General features: G+C 45.5%; 2 protein-coding genes across 2 annotated transcripts; both read right to left on the reverse strand.

Moving 5' to 3' along the window:
* Positions 1-377: 377 nt before the first annotated feature.
* Positions 378-8,084, reverse strand: LOC129812833 (apoptosis regulatory protein Siva-like). The gene is made up of 4 exons (XM_055864743.1): positions 7,890-8,084; positions 4,548-4,730; positions 1,540-1,693; positions 378-654 (listed from the first exon to the last, which is right to left on the reverse strand). Exons 1-4 carry the CDS (start codon positions 8,008-8,010, stop codon positions 606-608), a joined length of 507 nt encoding a protein of 168 aa, XP_055720718.1. The 5' UTR covers positions 8,011-8,084; the 3' UTR covers positions 378-605.
* Positions 8,085-9,521: 1,437 nt separating this feature from the next.
* LOC129813426 (general transcription factor II-I repeat domain-containing protein 2-like) lies at positions 9,522-11,530 on the reverse strand. Its single transcript, XM_055865763.1, has one exon. The coding sequence runs from the start codon at positions 11,347-11,349 to the stop codon at positions 9,529-9,531; it is 1,821 nt and encodes a 606-aa protein (XP_055721738.1). The 5' UTR covers positions 11,350-11,530; the 3' UTR covers positions 9,522-9,528.
* Positions 11,531-18,380: the final 6,850 nt, after the last annotated feature.

Raw genomic sequence — 18,380 nt, forward strand, 5'->3', positions numbered from 1 at the left:
TCTGCACTTCCGGGTACATCCACAACCGAGAACAATTATCCACAGAGCATAATACATGACCCTGAAATCTGTAAGTGATGAGAGCCAAGAAAAAGTGATGACTACAACAGCAGTGTATTTAGCCAAGTCACAGGAATTGTTTACCAGCTCATGTCTGAATCAAACCTTGATATGTGCTGCCACCTGCTGCTTTGATAGAGTACTACTTGGTAGAACAACCTTGTTTCAAACATTCAATTATGTAGCCTACTACACTAACTTTGCACTACCTCCACTTCCCTTATGGGCAGCATGAGTCATTCATGATTGAAAATAAACACATACATATGAGCTGCACGTAAACTGTGCATGACAAGCAAAGTAGCAAACAAGGAAAGTAAAGCGTCCAAATATTTATTCCACAAACATAGCAAAATACCTATATACAAAAATACAGTTGGATCATGGTTAAGATTTTAAAAAATAAGCATAAACATGTATAACAATTTAGAGTTTAAAAAATAAGCATAAACATGTATAACAATTTAGAGTTAAGAATCTTTAATGTAAAATAACTACTAAAACATTCAAGCATAATGCTTAATTTCCCCATGTTCTGTTGTTGATTACGATAAGCAGCCGCAGCACAGTACTTGCTCATACTGGCCACTGTAACTGAAGGAGAAGAGGATACAGAGAAAACAATGAGTAACAAGCAAAGTAAAGTGGAATAAAACATTAAAGGCTACATCTCAATGTACGTGCTCTGCACTGCTTGCTTAATCAAATATGTTGCATACTATTCTGTCGTACCAAGCAAGGCAGTAAGTGCTCATTTGGTCGAAAATTAGTTATTTATTGTTGCAAAAATGACTACATGCTTAGCCATGATGCTTAGTCATGTGGACAAGTATCCTACCTCTATTGTATTGTTTTGGATAAAATGGGGGTCATGTTGAAATTAACTGTATAAAGACACTCTGAAACCAAAGTAAATAAAAGCCATTTTCTCAGTTCCATGCTATGAGCAGTTACTGCATTTTTTCTTGTTTGGGCAGTACTGTAGAGACCCTCAGACAGTTAGATGCCTGTTATATAGGTTGTCAGTGCACATTTACCCAGTTACACAGGGTTTAGCAAGGTCCAGTCTCCCAGTCAACCTGCTGTCTGACAACCACAGGAATGCCTGAAATGTTTGTGCCAGGAGTCCTTGTGGTTGGTTGAGCCGCAGAGGGTTGGGCATGATAGGTTCCATTATATGACCATGCTGTCTATTGTATGTCCTGACAAAGTGGTCAGAGTGAGCTGTTGATTTTATTACAGATTTATTTGGCGTAGGCTACAGCCATACAAGTAACCTGTGAGTGTTGAGAATAAACTTTTATTTCAGTCGAGAACTCAATCTTCTATTCTGGACATGATTTAATGTAGGACTTCCTAAGGTAGATGTTAGATGCTCAGTAGATGCTCTGCTTGCTGACTTTACCCAACTCAGAAGAGATGCTCACTCTGACCAGAGTAAAATCGGATGAAAGGAGAAGGGTGAGGAGTGTCACTTACTCGATGACAATGCAGATAGAGCAACAGGGGTTGGAGCAGTTGGAGCACTGCTGGATGCAGGAGGGGCAGGCTGGGCGGTCACACTGGGAGCACTGCCTCCTGGTCCTCTGGGCCTTCTGACACACACAGCTGCCCTTTGAAACCAACACAGCACCTGAGACAACCACACAGTCGGATATCAGAGATTTCCAAGTTCCCAGTCGTCTTGAACGTGGCATAAAGCAAAGGTGTCAAACTCATTACACAGAGGACCAGGTGTCTGCTGGGTTCACACTCCTCCCTTGTACTTGATCGATCAATTAAGGTCACCGATTATTTAGAAAGTCTCCTCACCTGGTTGTTTAGCTCAATTGGACACGAATAGAAAGGAAATAAATAACTAGCCAGTGGCGGCCGCTGATTGGCTGAATACTCGGGGCTCGAGGTGGTTGGAGTTGTCAAAGCTGCATGACAGGAATATGAAAAGGTTTTCAAACTACTGCTAGTTTCTTTAAGATTTAAAAGTGATCTGTGCATATGAACAGCATAAATACACCCATTTCACTTTTGCATGTCAAAAACAAAATGACCACTTCTGCACATGCTGTCACTGTTTTGAGCAGAGTATACTATGAAAACGAGCAGCCAGCTTACGTCACGAACACACCAGGGAGAAAGTAACATGCCTGCCCATGCGCCCGTGGCTCACAGCGATCTAAGGCACGGCATCTCAGTGCTAAGGCACAATTGGCCCAGTGTCATCCGGGTTAGGCCATCATAGTTAAGAACAAATTCTTATTTACAGACTTGCTAAGTTAAATAAAGGCTGAAAAAAATAAAAAATGTGACAACATCTAACTGGGGATAGCTAGCTAACAATGTCACAAAGCATGATACACTGCTAGCCTGTTAAGTTTGATTATGAAATAACTTCATATTTCCGAGTTAGTTAGATATTAGTTTACAAAGACTTGAAATTGGCATGGGAGCTAACAAGCTAGCGGCTTATCAAAAAGGTAGATAACTGGTTAATTTGACCCCAAAAAAGTTAACCAAACTATCTCAAAATTACTGTAGCTGGCTAATTAATTTGATCATGCTTTGTGATAGACCTGGTTTTATGCCGTTTTAGTCCACACCTGTCACCTACAGTAGAACCTGATAAAATATGGGGGTAACAAAATTAGCCATGATTGTTGTCCTACCAGACATGAGATGGTTCTAGCTAGTGTATCCCTCTGTTCTTCGACTCTTGTTGGATGTAGTTGTCCGGTTTATCAGGTCCCAGGCTACCATAACTGCTATGATTATTTACTTACAAGTTAATTAAAATTCACTTTAGCGCCATCTGTAACTGATAGAGCAGATCTAGTCTCACGTAAGTAAGCCACCTGGTGCAAGAGACATACTGGGAGGGAGAACGGGAGCACCTTTGAGCACCCCAGGACGGTCCATTTACTTTGTGCTGTTTCGAATTTACAGTTGAAGTCAGAAGTTTACATACACTTAGGTTGGAGTCATTAAAACAAATTTTTCAACCACTCCAAATGTCTTGTTAACAAACTATCTACTTTGTGCATGACAAGTCATTTTTCCAACAATTGTTTACAGATTATTTCACTTATAATACACTATCACAATTCCAGTGGGTCAGAAGTTTACATACACTAAGTTGACTGTGCCTTTAAACAGCTTGGAAAATTCCAGAAAATGATGTCATGTCAATTAGCCTATCAGAAGCTTCTAAAGCCATCATTTGAGTCAATTGGCAGTGTACCTGTGGATGTATTTCAAGGTCTACCTTCACACTAGTACGCAAGTATAAAACACCATGGGACTACGCAGTCGTCATAATGCTCATGAAGGAGACACGGTCTGTCTCCTAGAGATGAATGTACTTTGGTGCAAAAAGTGCGAATCAATCCCAGAACAGCAAAGGACCTTGTGAAGATGCTGGAGGAAACAGGTACGAAAGTATCTATATCCACACTAAAACGAGTCCTATATCGACAACCTGAAAGGCCGCTCAGCAAGGAAGAAGCCACTGCTCCAAAACCACCATAAAAAGACAGACTACGGTTTGCAACTGCAAATGCGGACAAAGATCGTACATTTTTTGAGAAATGTCCTCTGGTCTGATAGAAAATAGAATTGTTTGGCCATAATGACCATCGTTATGTTTGGAGGATAAAGGGGGAGGCTTGCAAGGCTTCCCAACTGTGAAGCACGGAGGTGGCAGCATCATGTTGTGGAGGTGCTTTGCTGCAGGAGGGACTGGTGCACTTCAAAATAGATGGCATTATGAGGCAGGAAAATGATGTGGATATATTGAAGCAACATCTCAAGACATCAGTAAGGAATTTAAAGCTTGGTCGCAAATGGGTCTTCCAAATAGACAATGACCCCAAGTAAACTTCCAAAGTTGTGGCAAAATGGCTTAAGGACAACAAAGTCAAGGTATTGGAGTGGCCATCACAAAGCCCTGACCACAAACCTATTGAAAATTTGTTGTCAGAACTGAAAAAGCGTGTGTGTGAGCAAGGAGGCCTACAAACCTGACTCAGTTACACCAGCTCTGTCAGGAGGAATGAGCCAAAATTCACCCAACTTATTGTGGGAAGCTTGTGGAAGGCTACCTAAAACATTTGACCCAAGTTCAACAATTTAAAGGCAATGCTACCAAGCATTAATTGAGTGCATGTAAACTTCTGACCCAGTGGGAATGTGTTGAAAGAAATAAAAGCTGAAATCACTACTATTATTCTGACATATCACATTCTTAAAATAAAGTGGTGATCCTAACTGACCTAAGACAGGGAATTTTTTCTAGAATTAAAATGTCAGGAATTGTGAAACTGAGCTTAAATGTAGTTGGCTATGGTGTATGTAAACCGACTTCAACTGTGTGTGTGTGCGCATATAAAAAAATATTTAAAAAGATCGAGTGAGGCACCGCCCCTAACGCACTAATGGACGGGCCACTACTGAAACCAGCAGACAAGTTGCAATTCACCTGAGAAGATTATTACCTTGAACAGGTGTAAGTCTGCCATCCTGTCCAATCAGTGCCTGTCCCCTCAGTAGTGTCCGGCTCACGTCAGGTGTCACACCTGGCCCCGAAGGCTGTATCGTTGAACACTTCTCCGTATCTATATTCCAGATTTTCCCCATGACAGCTTTGGTACCATTGAAGAGCAGGGTCTTTGTCTTTTCTGTAAGAGAGAGGCAGAGATAAGCAAACTGCAGATTGAAGACAGTAAAGGCATCCGCATGTTTCCCAGCTTAAACATTTGGAACAGTTTATGCATATATTCTTACGTTTTGGACTTCGGCAAGGGGTTTCAGGTGGTCGGGCACACGTTTTAATCTAGACAAGCCGAAGTCTACACACCCTTGTCGGCCATTGGTCAACAGTAGGGATTCTTCAATAAACTGCCTGTCATTCAACGAGAGACAACTCGTCCTCATGCACATTCTTTTCCACTTACTGCACCAAACACCCTCGTCAGATGCAAACTTGCACGACTATGATCTTCTCTGCAAAAACATAACAATTATTGACAGATTTATCTTAGAATAATTCTGACTATTTTGAGGAAGTGTATACTGGCTATGGCGTTTCAAAATGGATAAACTGAACTATTGCCACTTTCTCAGGGATATGCGAGCACACTCGTTCGGGTCGCCTAGCACTGCGCCAGCAGAACTGAAGCATGCCGACGTCTTAATATGCCCAGAAGCAGTCTTCTGACTAGGTGACAGTTAAACACCATAATTAGGGTGTTAGGTGATGCGACAAACAATGGACGCTATGTGAGAATTCTACAAAAGACAGCAGTAGACAAATCCATTTTCACTAAGTGTCAACGGGGTCATCAAAATACATAAATCAATGGAAAACATGAAAATGGTAGTTGTTACCCATGTCTACAAATTTACACAGTATGAGTCCAAATGGAAACCAAGTACCATGCTAAGAACTTTCAACTGTGGGACAGAATTTGATTTGGGGAAAATAATAAATTTGAAATCATTGCTAAGAATAATTTTAAAAACTACAGGTCATTGTTTTCAGGCTAGTTGTATTGGTGCTAGCTAGGTACCAAGCTAAAGCTAGCTATCTACCCCAGAAGTTGCGGTCAAACAAATAAATGGTTTGTTACCAGCGCGGTATTGTAAACACATTGTTCGTGGCCGGTGTTTGCAGACTTTGTACAGCTTTGTCAGTGCTACTGATAGTAGTGGTGGCGCTTGGCTTGCACGTGCAAATTCAACACACACAACATTCTATAATAAAACTCTGTTATTTGATGTGTCAAATTAAAAGCTTATTTAACGTGTCAACTAGTGTTAATTGACATATCTTTTTTGACATATAGACCCAAACGGCGTTCCATAGTATGTTGTGAAGCTAATAGCAGTGACACTATTACTGTGTAACTCCGGTAGGGAAACATCTGAAAAATAGCGCACTTAGTAGTGTGTACCGGTGCTCGACCAGTCGCGAAAGCCAACATCACCCACGACAGATAACGGTTGATTGTCAAGGGCAACGAATACCATTAGCTCGATTCACACAGCAGACATTGTGGGCTAGGTTAGGAATGCTGCATTGCACGTGTAGCACAACATTTTACACGTTGTCATTACATCATATACCTATATAATGTAGGTACGCATGTCAGCTTCGACATTGGTTTTGCACATCGGCATTAAACTAGACAGACAGAGGGCCGATACCGATGTTCGCATTTTTAGCTAATATCGTCCGATTCCGATATGTTCACCGATATATTGTGCATCCCTAAAAATAACATTACAACCTAACCCAACTCGGGCGTAGGCCTACCTTAGAAGTAAGCCATGTTAGACATATTTGGCACTCTAGTCCTAATCAGTTGGGCTACTGTATACAACATAACTGGTAAATAGGAACCCATCTTTTTGTGCATGCGTGGCACCTTACTGCTCAGTGTAGACTCCCAGTTCTGCATAAAACATCAATATATATTAACAATATGACAACCTAACTTTAAATTAATGTTGTTGTTTTTTCATTCTTAAGAGTTATTTGCAAATTACATATGTAATTTGCAGACAGTAGTATAAATATTGCTTTCTAATTTCATAAATCGTTACAAACTCAGTTTAGCATATAGTATGAAGATGTGATCATTTACCACCCTACTTTAAATGGGTCTTAAATTACTCTAATGATGTATCCCGTACTGCCCGATTTGCATATTAATTTAATAAATTGTACTTTCATTTGAATCCTCTGTGTTCTACATCAGCCCTGAAAATGTCATGTCCAATATCTTAAAAGATAGGGTGGTCAAAACATGTTGAATCCTGACAGGTAATTACATTGACAAGGGATTCATATTGACCTGTCCGTGACCCTTTGGACCTTTTCCAATCTCTTAAAAATAAGATCAGCAACACAAAATATAACACCAGAATGAAAGAAAAATGTTGATTCCCAACTCCCTATAATAATAACTAGCCAGAAAGCATAGCTAGGCAAAATCAAACATCCCTAGTAGGAAGCTAGCATCATACACACAAAAGATTCTTTCCCTAAAAATGTATACAAACATATTTACATCCCTGTTAGTTAGCATTTTATCATTTGTCAAGATAATCCATCCACCTGACAGGTGTGGCATATCAATAAACTGATTAAACAGTGCGATCATTACACAGGTGCACCTTGTGCAGGGGACAATAAAAGGCCACTAAAATGTGCAGTTTTGTCACACATCACAATACCACAGATGTCTCACATTGAGGGCGCATACAATTGGCATCCTGACTGCAGGCCTGTCCAACAGGGCTGTTGCCAGAGAATTGAATGTTAAATTCTCTACCATAAGCCCCTCCAACACCGTTTTAGAGAATTTGGCATTATGTCCAATCAGCCTTACAACCACAGACTGATTGGTTGGGCCTGGCTCCCAAGTGGGTGGGCCTATGCACTCTGGACCACCGATGGCTGCGCCCCTACACAGTTATGTGAAATCCATAGATTCCTTATATGAACTGTAACTCAGAAGAAAAAAAGAATTGTTGCGTTTATAGTTTTGTTCGGTATAGTATATTTCTGTAACGTTTGTGGCTAACGTTAACGTTACCTGGAAATAGTCAAAGGCTAAAACAAACTACATGTAATGCCTGTCGTGGGTGGATATAGCCACCTAGCTATATTATCAAGTAATAAAAGGACATTCACATTTGGTGTAGTTACCTGTTGTAACCTACCTAGCTAATGTTAGCTAGCTAGTTTTTACCACTAGCTAAACAACAGCACACGGAGTAGGGCCAGCTAGTTAGTTAACAGCCAGCCAGTTATTTCAGACAGTAAACCTTACCGTAGATTTCTTGTCTGTACTTGTCCCCATATACGCCGTGATTATTCAACTCCTTTTGTCCAATGTGAATTTTATACTGCGATGAGAAAGATTCAGCGAAAGGATAAGATCTTTTAGGCATTTTTTTTGGAGAAGAACGTGCATCCAAACCTAAAATGCTTGCGGAGCAACGCCCGGAAGATACTTAGCCTGCGAACTAACCAATCCGATCATTGATCTCTTATCACGTGACTGTTTTATTTTGATTACTCAAACCACGTGTTTTTATTATTTTATTTAAACTTTGTTTAACTAGGCAAGTCATGTTCCAGCGTTTGAATATTTATGTTGCAGCACGATTATTGTGGATAGTCAGATTCATATAAAAGTCTGTTTAAAACGTTTACATGCTTTGCAAGAAGAACGTTTTCTCTTATAGTCCTGTTTACATGAACACATCTGAAATCAGGCTACTGATGGGTCTTTTGATAAATGCAGGAAATCGCAGAATAAACGTTCTACCGCAGTGACCATGTTATTTTTGCGCAACCTTTTTGTGAAAATGTTTGTACAAACTATTTCTAAGATGCATACTTTCCGTTTTTCACGAACTCACTTCACTGGTAATAAGAGGGAGGCTCGCTCGACTGGTGCTAGCACACGCGCAGATCAAATACACAGTTGACCTTGATGTCTTTTGTTTTTGCATTTTTGTTTTCTGTTGTTGTTTTCCTTTATTCGTGTATTTTTTTCTATTTTGTTATTTTTGTTGGTTGTTGGCACATCGAGTGTATGGTTGTTTTGGTTGGAGGGGTGGCGATGGGGAGGGTTTGGGGATGGGGATTTGAGGGGCATGTTTTTCGGGGGCTGTTGGTTGGTTGGGGGGCAGCTCTCGGGAGAACTGTGGGGGGGATCTTGGATGGTTGGTGGTCTGGCGGTTGGGAGCGTTGGGCCGGCGGCCGAGAGGTCGCTGGTTCAGGTCCCCGAATCGACTGGGTGCGGGATCTGTCGATGTCTGGGATATTTGGGTAGGGCGCTTGAGCATGATTGTTTCTGTGGGTCACTTTGGATGGGAGCTTCTGCTAGATCAGGGGTGTCAAAGTCAAATGGACGGAGGGCCAAATAAAAAATTTAGCTACAAGCCGAGGGCCGGACTGTTCGAATGTTCATTGAAAAAATTTTAAATGACGCATATAGTCTAGTGAACCTAATTGAACCTACTGAAAACCTAACAAATATATTCCAATATGATCAGATAAATAAAGCAATATTTTCTTATGGCTCTGTCAGTAATCTTTAATTTTCAACAGACACAAAAGACAAATTTCCTTTATATAAAAATCCCCATAACATGAACATTAAATGAAAGAAACCGGTATTCAAGGCACCATCAGTAGCCTATATTTTCTATTTTAGCAAAAGTGGGCTAAATTTACTTCAAAGAAAAAAACAATAATAGCAATTTTCTATCATCCACTCAACTGAAATATTTTTAAAATATAATTGGATTGAAATACAATAAAATAAAGTGCAAAAATCTATTAATCAAAAACAACACTTTGTTTAAGGAGAAGTAACATGCAGTGAAAACAAATATTAAACTTTAACTTTTAAACTTGAACTGAGTAAAAACTCTAAATATGTGATTGCACAGTAATGTTCACTTGTTTGAGGTTGAGGGTGATACTTGGTGGTGTCCCATCTTTTCCACAAGTTCATCAATGTTCGGGGTAAGGCTCTGAGCTGAGGAAATCCTCAGAATTGAGTGGAGGTGTTCAGCAGTAAGTCGACTTCTGTGTGATGTTTTGTTCAGGTTCATCAAAGAAAACAGTTGTTCACACAGGTATGTGCTGCCAAACATAGACAACGTTTGAGCAGCCTGGATGCGCAGCTGGGGCATTGTGTCGGGGAGGAAACGGGCGAACTCCGCAGCACCCACTGCCGCATATTTTGCCCTCAGTGCATCATTGCATTGGAGGTCAATCAACTCCATTTGGAGGTTTGGTGGTGAGCTTTCCACGTCAACAGCAAATGGGTTACCGAGCAGTTCCAACCTGCTTTTTTGTGCTTCAAAGTCAGCAAATCGGCGTCGAAAGTCAGCGGCAAGCATACCTATTTTATCAGCCAACTGTGCACTCGGGAACGCACTGGTAGAGAGCTTCTCTTTCATGGTCTGGCAGCTGGGAAAGTGGCTCAAATTTTCTTTCCGCATCTGCGTCTCCCACAGAGTCAGTTTGGTTTTAAATGCCTTCACTGTACTGTACATATCAGAGATGACATGATCCCGACCCTGCAGCTGCAAGTTCATTGCATTCAGATGACTCGTAATGTCACACAGAAAAGCCATTTCACACAGAAACATTTCGTCTCGGAGTTGTGTTGTGTCTTTCCCTTTGCTGTCCAAGAACAGACAAATCTCCTCACGAAGCTCGAAACATCTTTGAAGCACCTTTCCCTGGCTTAGCCATCGCACCTCTGTGTGATAAGGCAAATCACCATGCTCCGTTTCTAACTCCGTCAGAAATGCCTTGAACTGGCGGTGATTCAAACCTTTGGCTCTGATAAAGTTAACTGTGCGCGTGATGATGCTCATTACATGCTCCATTTTCAAGGCTTTACCGCACAACGCTTCCTGGTGTATGATACAATGATAAGCTGTCAGCTCACCTGTCGCGTTTTCCTCTTGCATCTTTTCCCGTATCTTCGCCACCAGTCCGCTCCTGTGTCCACACATCGCAGGTGCTCCGTCGGTTGTCAAACCCACGAGTTTTTCCCAAGGCAGCTCCATCTCATTTACACATCTTGACACCTCTTCATACAAATCATGCCCCGTAGTTGTGCCATGCATAGGACGTAAAGCCAAAAACTCCTCTGTCACGCTTAGGCTGGAGTCCACTCCGCGGATGAAAATTGACAACTGGGCAATGTCAGAAATGTCGGTGCTCTCATCCACAGCCAAGGAATATGCAATGAAATCTTTTCCCTTTCTCACAAGCTGCTCTTTTAGATTGATGGACAACTGGTCTACTCTCTCGGCAATGGTGTTTCTGCTCAGACTCACATTTAAAAAGAGTTGCCTTTTTTCTGGGCAAACTTCGTCACAAACTTTAATCATGCAGTTTTTGATGAAATCCCCCTCCGTAAATGGCCGGGCTGATTTAGCGATCTCTTCTGCCAAAATAAAACTGGCCTTGACAGCAGCCTGGCCTTGTGATTTGGCTTTTTTGAACAGAGCCTGTCGAGATTTGAGGCCTCGTTTTAATTCCTCTGCCTTTTGTAGCCTTTGTTCCATGTCCATATTCTTGTTTTTGTCCGCGTGTTTCGTTTCATAATGTCGTCTCAGATTATACTCTTTCAGTACCGCCACACTTTCTCCACACAGAAGACACACAGGTTTTCCAGCTACCTCCGTGAACATATACTCCGACTCCCACCTTGTTTGAAACCCCCGGTTCTCAGTGTCCACCTTCCGTTTTGCCATTTTTGATGGGTATCTGAAAGTTAATTTTACTGTGATGCTGACGACTGCTGTGCCAATAAATATTGAAATGAAGCAGCCTACTGCTCGGTGCGTCACCGTTGCATTGTGGGAAATGTAGTATTGGTGCGTGTAAAAGATCTGCGGGCTGCCGGCTTGATGCGGTCTGCGGGCCGGTTCTAATAATAAATCAAGATCATCCCAGGGGCCGTAAAAAACCTTCTCGCGGGCCGGATGTGGCCCGCGGGCCTTGACTCTGACATATGTGTGCTAGATGAACATAATGTAAATGTTGAGCGGCTTCACAGATAGATTGTATGTTTAAAATAAAAAAAATATAATAATAATAATACACTGCTGGAACACCAATTAAGCTGTTTACATGTCCTAATAATTCAAAACATTGCTCAGAAAACCAGGTGTTTTAATCGGCATATGCTTACTAAGATTTTGACCTTTCACCAGTTAAGATAAGCAGAGTAAGGTGTTTAAATCAAATCAAATGTCTTTGTCACATACACATGGTTAGCAGATGTTAATGTGAGTGTAGCGAAATGCTTGTGCTTCTAGTTACGACAATGCAGTAATATCTAACAAGTAATCTAACCTAACAATTTCACAACTACCTTATACACACAGTGTAAAGGAATGAATAAGAATATGTACATAAAAATATATGAATGAGCGATGGCCGAAAAGCATAGGCAAGATGCAGTAGATGGTATAGAGTACAGCATATACATATGAGATGAGTAATGTAGGGTACGTAAACATTATATAAAGTGGCATTGTTTAAAGTGGCTAGTGATACATTTTTAAAGTGGCTATAGATGAGTCAGTATGTTAGCAGCAGCCACTAAATGTTAGTGTTGGCTGTTTAACAGTCTGATGGCCTTGACATAGAAGCTGTTTTTCAGTCTCTCGGTCCCCGCTTTGATGCACCTGTACTGACCTCGCCTTCTGGATGATAGCGAGGTGAACAGGCAGTGGCTCGGGTGGTTGTTGTCCTTGATGATCTTTTTGGCTTTCCTGTGACATCGGGTGGTGTAGGTGTCCTGGAGAGCAGGTAGTTTGCCCCCGGTGATGCGTTGTGCAGACCTCACTACCCTCTGGAGAGCCTTATGGTTGTAGGCGGAGCAGTTGCCGTACCAGGCGGTGATACAGCCCGACAGGATGCTGTCGATTGTGCATCTGTAAAAGGTTGTGAGTGTTTTTGGTGACAAGCCGAATTTCTTCAGCCTCCTGAGGTTGAAGAGGCGCTGCTGCACCGTCTTCACCACACTGTCTGTGTGGGTGGACCATTTCAGTTTGTCCGTGATGTGTACGCCGAGGAACTTAAAACGTTCCACCTTCTCCACTACTGTCCCGTCGATGTGGATAGGGGGGTGCTCCCTCTGCTGTTTCCTGAAGTCCACGGCACGGTTTACATTAGTATTTCCATACTCTGCCTACTGCCATCATCAGTTTAATATCTAATTATTTGTGTGCATGTAAATGTAGACTACTCATTGTGTCATTTATATATATATATTTGTATATATCAGTAGCTACATAATATACAAAATATCATTCATCAATGCACTGCATTTGTATTGAAAACTGAGGTATGTAGCTATCATAGATGTTTTATTTTAAAGCTTCCTGTCACGACTCCGACCGAAGGTGACTCCCCTTCCCGTTCGGGTGGCGCTCTGCGGTCGTCGTCGCAGGCCTACTAGCTGCCACTGACTCTTTTCCTCCCCCTCCTTATGTGTTTATTGGTTACACCTGTGTTGAGGTGATTGTAATTAGTTGGGCTTTATTAGTCAGCCAGCCCGCCCGTTTCTTTGATTGATCATTTTGTACCTTGGTATCGGGAGTAGACGAACGTATTGTTTATTCGTTCGTAGAGTGTATTGGACTGTTTTTTCATCCCCGTCTCCTCTCTCCACCTCCGGCTCCCCCAGCTCAGGACTCTCCATCCCCCGGCTCCAGCGTGCTCCGTCTTACGCTCCCGAGGGATTATGATGGAGCGGCGGCGGGGTGCCAGGGGTTCTTACTCCAACTGGAACTGTACCTGGGCACCGTTATACCCACTCCCTCGGGAGCGGAGAGGGTGAGTGTCCTGGTCTCCTGCCTAACGGGTCGTGCTCTGGAGTGGGCGAACGCAGTCTGGAATGGCCCAGACTCAGCAAAGGAGCACTACCCAGAGTTTACCCGCCTTTTTCGTGCCGTGTTTGACCACCCCCCAGAGGGCCGAGTGGCGGGAGAATGACTATTCCCTCTCAGGCAGGAGAAGAGGAGCGCCCAGGATTACGCGCTGGAGTTCCGGACCTTGGCCGCGGGATCGGGGTGGAACGACAGGGCCCTTATTGACCACTACCGGTGTAGTCTCCGGGAGGACGTCCGCAGGGAGCTAGCGTGTCGGCACACCGCTCTTTCCCTTGATGAGCTAATTGACATGTCCATCCGACTGGACAATCTGCTGGCTGCCCGAGGGCGTTCGGAGAGGGTCCTGTGCGTTCCACCACCCAGCACCTCGGCTCCCATTCCGATGGAGTTGGGAGGGGCCGCGCCGAGGGGTATCGGAGGAGGAGGCCCCCCCTGCACCAGCTGTGGTCGGAGAGGACACACGACCGATCGGTGCTGGGGGGGTCCGTCTGGGAGTCGAGATGGCAGGCGGAACACTTCTCGATCACCCCAGGTGAGTCAGCATCAAACTCACCCAGAACCCCCTGTTGGTCACATGTTTGTCTTGATTTTTTTCCTTAAATTTTTCCCCTCTTCCCAGCATAGAGCGCTAGTCGATTCAGGTGCAGCTGGGAACTTTATGGATCGCGGACTCGCCCGTAAGTTGGGCGTTCCGCTTGTGCCGATAGATTCTCCCTTTCCCGTGCACTCCCTAGATAGCCGGCCATTAGGGTCAGGGGTGGTCAGGGAGGCCACAGTTCCACTGGACATGGTGACGCAGGGGAATCATAGGGAGCGTATCAGTCTCTATATTATTGATTCGCCTGCATTTCCAGTGGTGCTGGGAATTCCCTGGCTGGCCCGGCACAATTCCAGTATTTCGTGGAGACAGGGGGTTCTCCAGGATGGTCAGAGGAGTGTTCTGGAAGGTGTCTGGGAGTTTCCATCGGTGCCACGTCGGTGGAGAGTCCAGACCAGGGTTCCACGGTGTGCATTCCCCACGAGTATGCCGATTTGGCAATCGCTTTCAGTAAAAAGAAAGCGACGAAATTACCACCCCATCGACCGGGAAGGGATTGTGCGATAGATCTCCAGGTAAACGCTGCGCTTCCCAAGAGTCACGTGTACCCCTTGTCCCAAGAGGAGACGTTGGCTATGGAGACATATGTCACGGAGTCTCTGGGACAGAGGTACATTCGGCCCTCCATCTCACCCGTCTCCTCGAGTTTATTTTTTGTGAAGAAAAAGGAGGGAGGTTTGCGTCCGTGTATTGATTATAGAGGTCTAAATGCCATCACAGTGGGGTTTAGTTACCCACTACCTCTCATCGCTACTGCGGTGGAATCATTTCACGGAGCGCAGTTCTTTACAAAACTGGACCTCAGGAGCGCGTACAGTCTGGTGCGTATTCGGAAAGGAGACGAGTGGAAAACCGCATTTAGTACCACATCGGGCCACTATGAGTACCGCGTCATGCCATATGGGTTAAAGAATGCTTCAGCCGTTTTCCAATCCTTTGTAGACGAGATTCTCAGGGACCTGCACGTGCAGGGCGTGGTTGTGTATATCGATGACATTCTGATCTACTCAGCTACTCACGGCGCGCATGTATCTCTGGTACGCAAGGTGCTTGGTAGACTGCTGGAGCATGACCTATACGTCAAGGCTGAGAAGTGTGTGTTCTCCAAACGAGCCGTCTCCTTCCTGGGTTATCGCATTTCCACCTCGGGGGTGGTGGTGGAGAGTGACCGTATTAAGGCCGTGCGTAATTGGCCGACTCCGACCACGGTAAAAGAGGTGCAGCGGTTTTTGGGTTTTGCCAACTAATGCCTGAGATTTATCCGGGGTTTTGGCCAGGTAGCAGCTCCCATTACCTCACTGCTAAAGGGGGGCCCGGTGCGGTTGCGGTGGTCAGCAGCGGCGGACGGAGCTTTCAACAGGTTGAAGGCGCTGTTCACGGATGCACCCGTGTTGGCGCATCCGGACCCCTCTCTAGCATTCATAGTGGAGGTGGACGCGTCCGAGGCTGGGGTGGGTGCCGTGCTATCACAGCGCTCGGGTACGCCACCAAAACTCTGCCCCTGCGCTTTCTTCTCTAGGACGCTCAGCCCAGCGGAGCGTAACTATGATGTGGGGGACCGGGAGTTGTTAGCGGTGGTCAGGGCTCTGAAGGTGTGGCGACACTGGCTTGAGGGGGCTAAGCACCCCTTTCTCATCTGGACCGACCACCAGAATCTGGAGTATATTCGGGCAGCTAGGAGACTGAACCCACGTCAAGCAAGGTGGGCCATGTTCTTCACCCGGTTCCGGTTTACGTTATCCTATAGACCGGGCTCCCAAAACGTAAAGGCTGACGCACTGTCCCGCCTTTACGACACGGAGGATAGATCCACCGAACCCACTCCTATCCTTCCCGCCTCGAGGCTGATAGCACCAGTGGTATGGGAAGTGGACTCGGACATCGAGCGGGCGCTACAGGCGGAACCCGCGGGCCGGAAGTGTCCGGCGGGGCGGAAGTACGTGCCGCTTGGTGTTCGGGACCAACTGATTCGGTGGGCTCACGTCCTACCCTCCTCGGGTCACCCTGGGGTGGCGAGGACAGTGGGGAGCCTTCGGGGGAGGTATTGGTGGCCTACCTTAGCTCGGGACGTTAGGGTTTATGTCTCCTCCTGTTCGGTATGCGCCCAGAGTAAGGCTCCTAGGCACCTTCCTAGAGGGAAGTTGCAACCCCTCCCCGTTCCACAACGGCCATGGTCTCATCTATCCGTAGATTTCCTGATCGATCTTCCCCCGTCTCAGGGGAACACTACGGTTCTGGTGATTGTGGATCGGTTTTCTAAGTCCTGCCATCTCCTCCCGTTGCCCGGTATCCCTACAGCCCTACAGACTGCGGAGGCCTTATTCACCCACGTCTTCCGGCACTACGGGGTGCCGGAGGACATCGTTTCTGATCGGGGCCCCCGGTTCACGTCCCGAGTATGGAGAGGGTTCATGGAGCGTCTGGGGGTCTAGGTCAGCCTGACCTCCGGTTATCACCCCGAGAGTAATGGGCAGGTGGAGAGAGTGAACCAGGAGGTGGGTAGGTTTCTGCGGTCGTATTGCCAGGACCGGCCAGGGGAGTGGGCGAGATACATTCCCTGGGCCGAGATGGCCCAGAACTCACTACACCATTCCTCTACTAACGTGTCCCCCTTTCAGTGTGTGTTGGGGTACCAGCCGGTCCTGGCACCATGGCATCCGAGCCAGAGCGAGGCTCCTGCGGTGGAGGAATGGGTACAGCGCTCCAAGGAGACCTGGAGGGACGTCCAGGAGTCCCTCCAACAAGCTAGTAGATGGCAGAAGAGGAGTGCTGACCGCCACCGCAGTGAGGCCCCCGTGTTTGTACCGGGGGAAAGGGTCTGGCTCTCGACCCGAAACCTGCCCCTCCGCTTGCCCTGCCGGAAGCTGGGGCCGCAGTGTGTAAGGCCTTTCAAAGTCCTGAGGAGAATAAACGAGGTGTGTTATCGATTACAACTCCCTTCCTATTATTGTATTAACCCCTCGTTTCATGTGTCTCTCCTCAGGCCGGTGGTAGCTGGTCCCCTGCAGGACGGTGAGGTGCCGGAGGTCCCTCCTCCCCCTCTGGACCTCGAGGGGTCCCCGGCGTATACGATACGGGCCATTCTGGACTCGAGACGCCGGGTGAGGGGCCTGCAGTACCTCATGGACTGGGAGGGGTACGGTCCGGAGGAGAGGTGCTGGGTACCGGTGGGGGACATTTTGGATCCGTCAATGTTGAGGGATTTCCATCGCCTCCATCCGGATCGCCCTGCGCCTCGTCCTCCGGGTCGACCTCGAGGCCGGTGTCGGCGCGCTGCGGGAGACGCGCGTCAGAGGGGGGGGGGGGGTACTGTCACGACTCCGACCGAAGGTGACTCCCCTTCCCGTTCGGGTGGCGCTCGGCGGTCGTCGTCGCCGGCCTACTAGCTGCCGCTGACTCTTTTCCTCCCCCTCCTTATGTGTTTATTGGTTACACCTGTGTTGAGGTGATTGTAATTAGTTGGGCTTTATTAGTCAGCCAGCCCGCCCGTTTCTTTGTGCGGGATTGATAATTTTGTACCTTGGTATCGGGAGTAGACGAACGTATTGTTTATTCGTTCGTAGAGTGTATTGGACTGTTTTTTCATCCCCCGTGTATGGGGCATTTGTTTGTACACCCAGTGTTTTCGTGGGGCCGTTGTTTACCGTGTGTGCATTAAAAGCACTATATTGAACTCTCTGTTGTTCCTGCGCCTGACTTCACACTCCCGACACCCAGAGCGTTACACTTCCAGTGAGGTAGCTTCTCATCAACTCATGCTTTGTCAGGTGTTGTTAATGAAATTGTAGTAAAAACAAATCATATCCCATATTAGCCTACTATACAATTACTTGCATTTTTAACATTTGTTTTAATTTCACCTTTATTTAACCAGGTAGGCCAGTTAAGAACAAGTTCTCATTTACAACTGCGACCTGGCCAAGAGCAAAGCAATGCGACACAAATAACACAGAGTTACACATGGGATAAACAAATGTACAGTCAATAACACAATAGAAAAGTCTATATACAGTGTGTGCAAATGTAGTAAGATTAGGGAGTTAAGGCAATAAATAGGCCATAGTGGCGAAATAATTACAATTTAGCAATTTAACACTGTTGTGATAGATGTGCAGAAGATGAATGTGCAAGTAGAGATACTGGGGTGCAAAGGAGCAAAAAAATAATAATAACAGTATGGGGATGAGGTAGTTGGGTGGGCTATTTACAGATGGGCTATGTACAGGTGCAATGATCAGTAAGCTGCTCTGACAGCTGATGCTTAAAGTTACTGAGGGAGATAGTC

This window comes from Salvelinus fontinalis, chromosome 16 (assembly GCF_029448725.1).
Source record: "Salvelinus fontinalis isolate EN_2023a chromosome 16, ASM2944872v1, whole genome shotgun sequence".
Lineage (NCBI taxonomy): Eukaryota > Metazoa > Chordata > Actinopteri > Salmoniformes > Salmonidae > Salvelinus > Salvelinus fontinalis.

Coding starts and splice junctions, on each gene's coding strand:
- LOC129812833 (XM_055864743.1), bottom strand. CDS start 8,010: ATGCCTAAAAGATCTTATCCTTTCGCTGAATCTTTCTCATCGCAGTAT. Junction 1,694..4,547: donor CAGACTTACACCTGTTCAAG/GTAATAATCTTC, acceptor TGGTTGTCTCAG/GTGCTGTGTTGGTTTCAAAG. Junction 655..1,539: donor TCTATCTGCATTGTCATCGA/GTAAGTGACACT, acceptor CTTCTCCTTCAG/TTACAGTGGCCAGTATGAGC.
- LOC129813426 (XM_055865763.1), bottom strand. CDS start 11,349: ATGGCAAAACGGAAGGTGGACACTGAGAACCGGGGGTTTCAAACAAGG.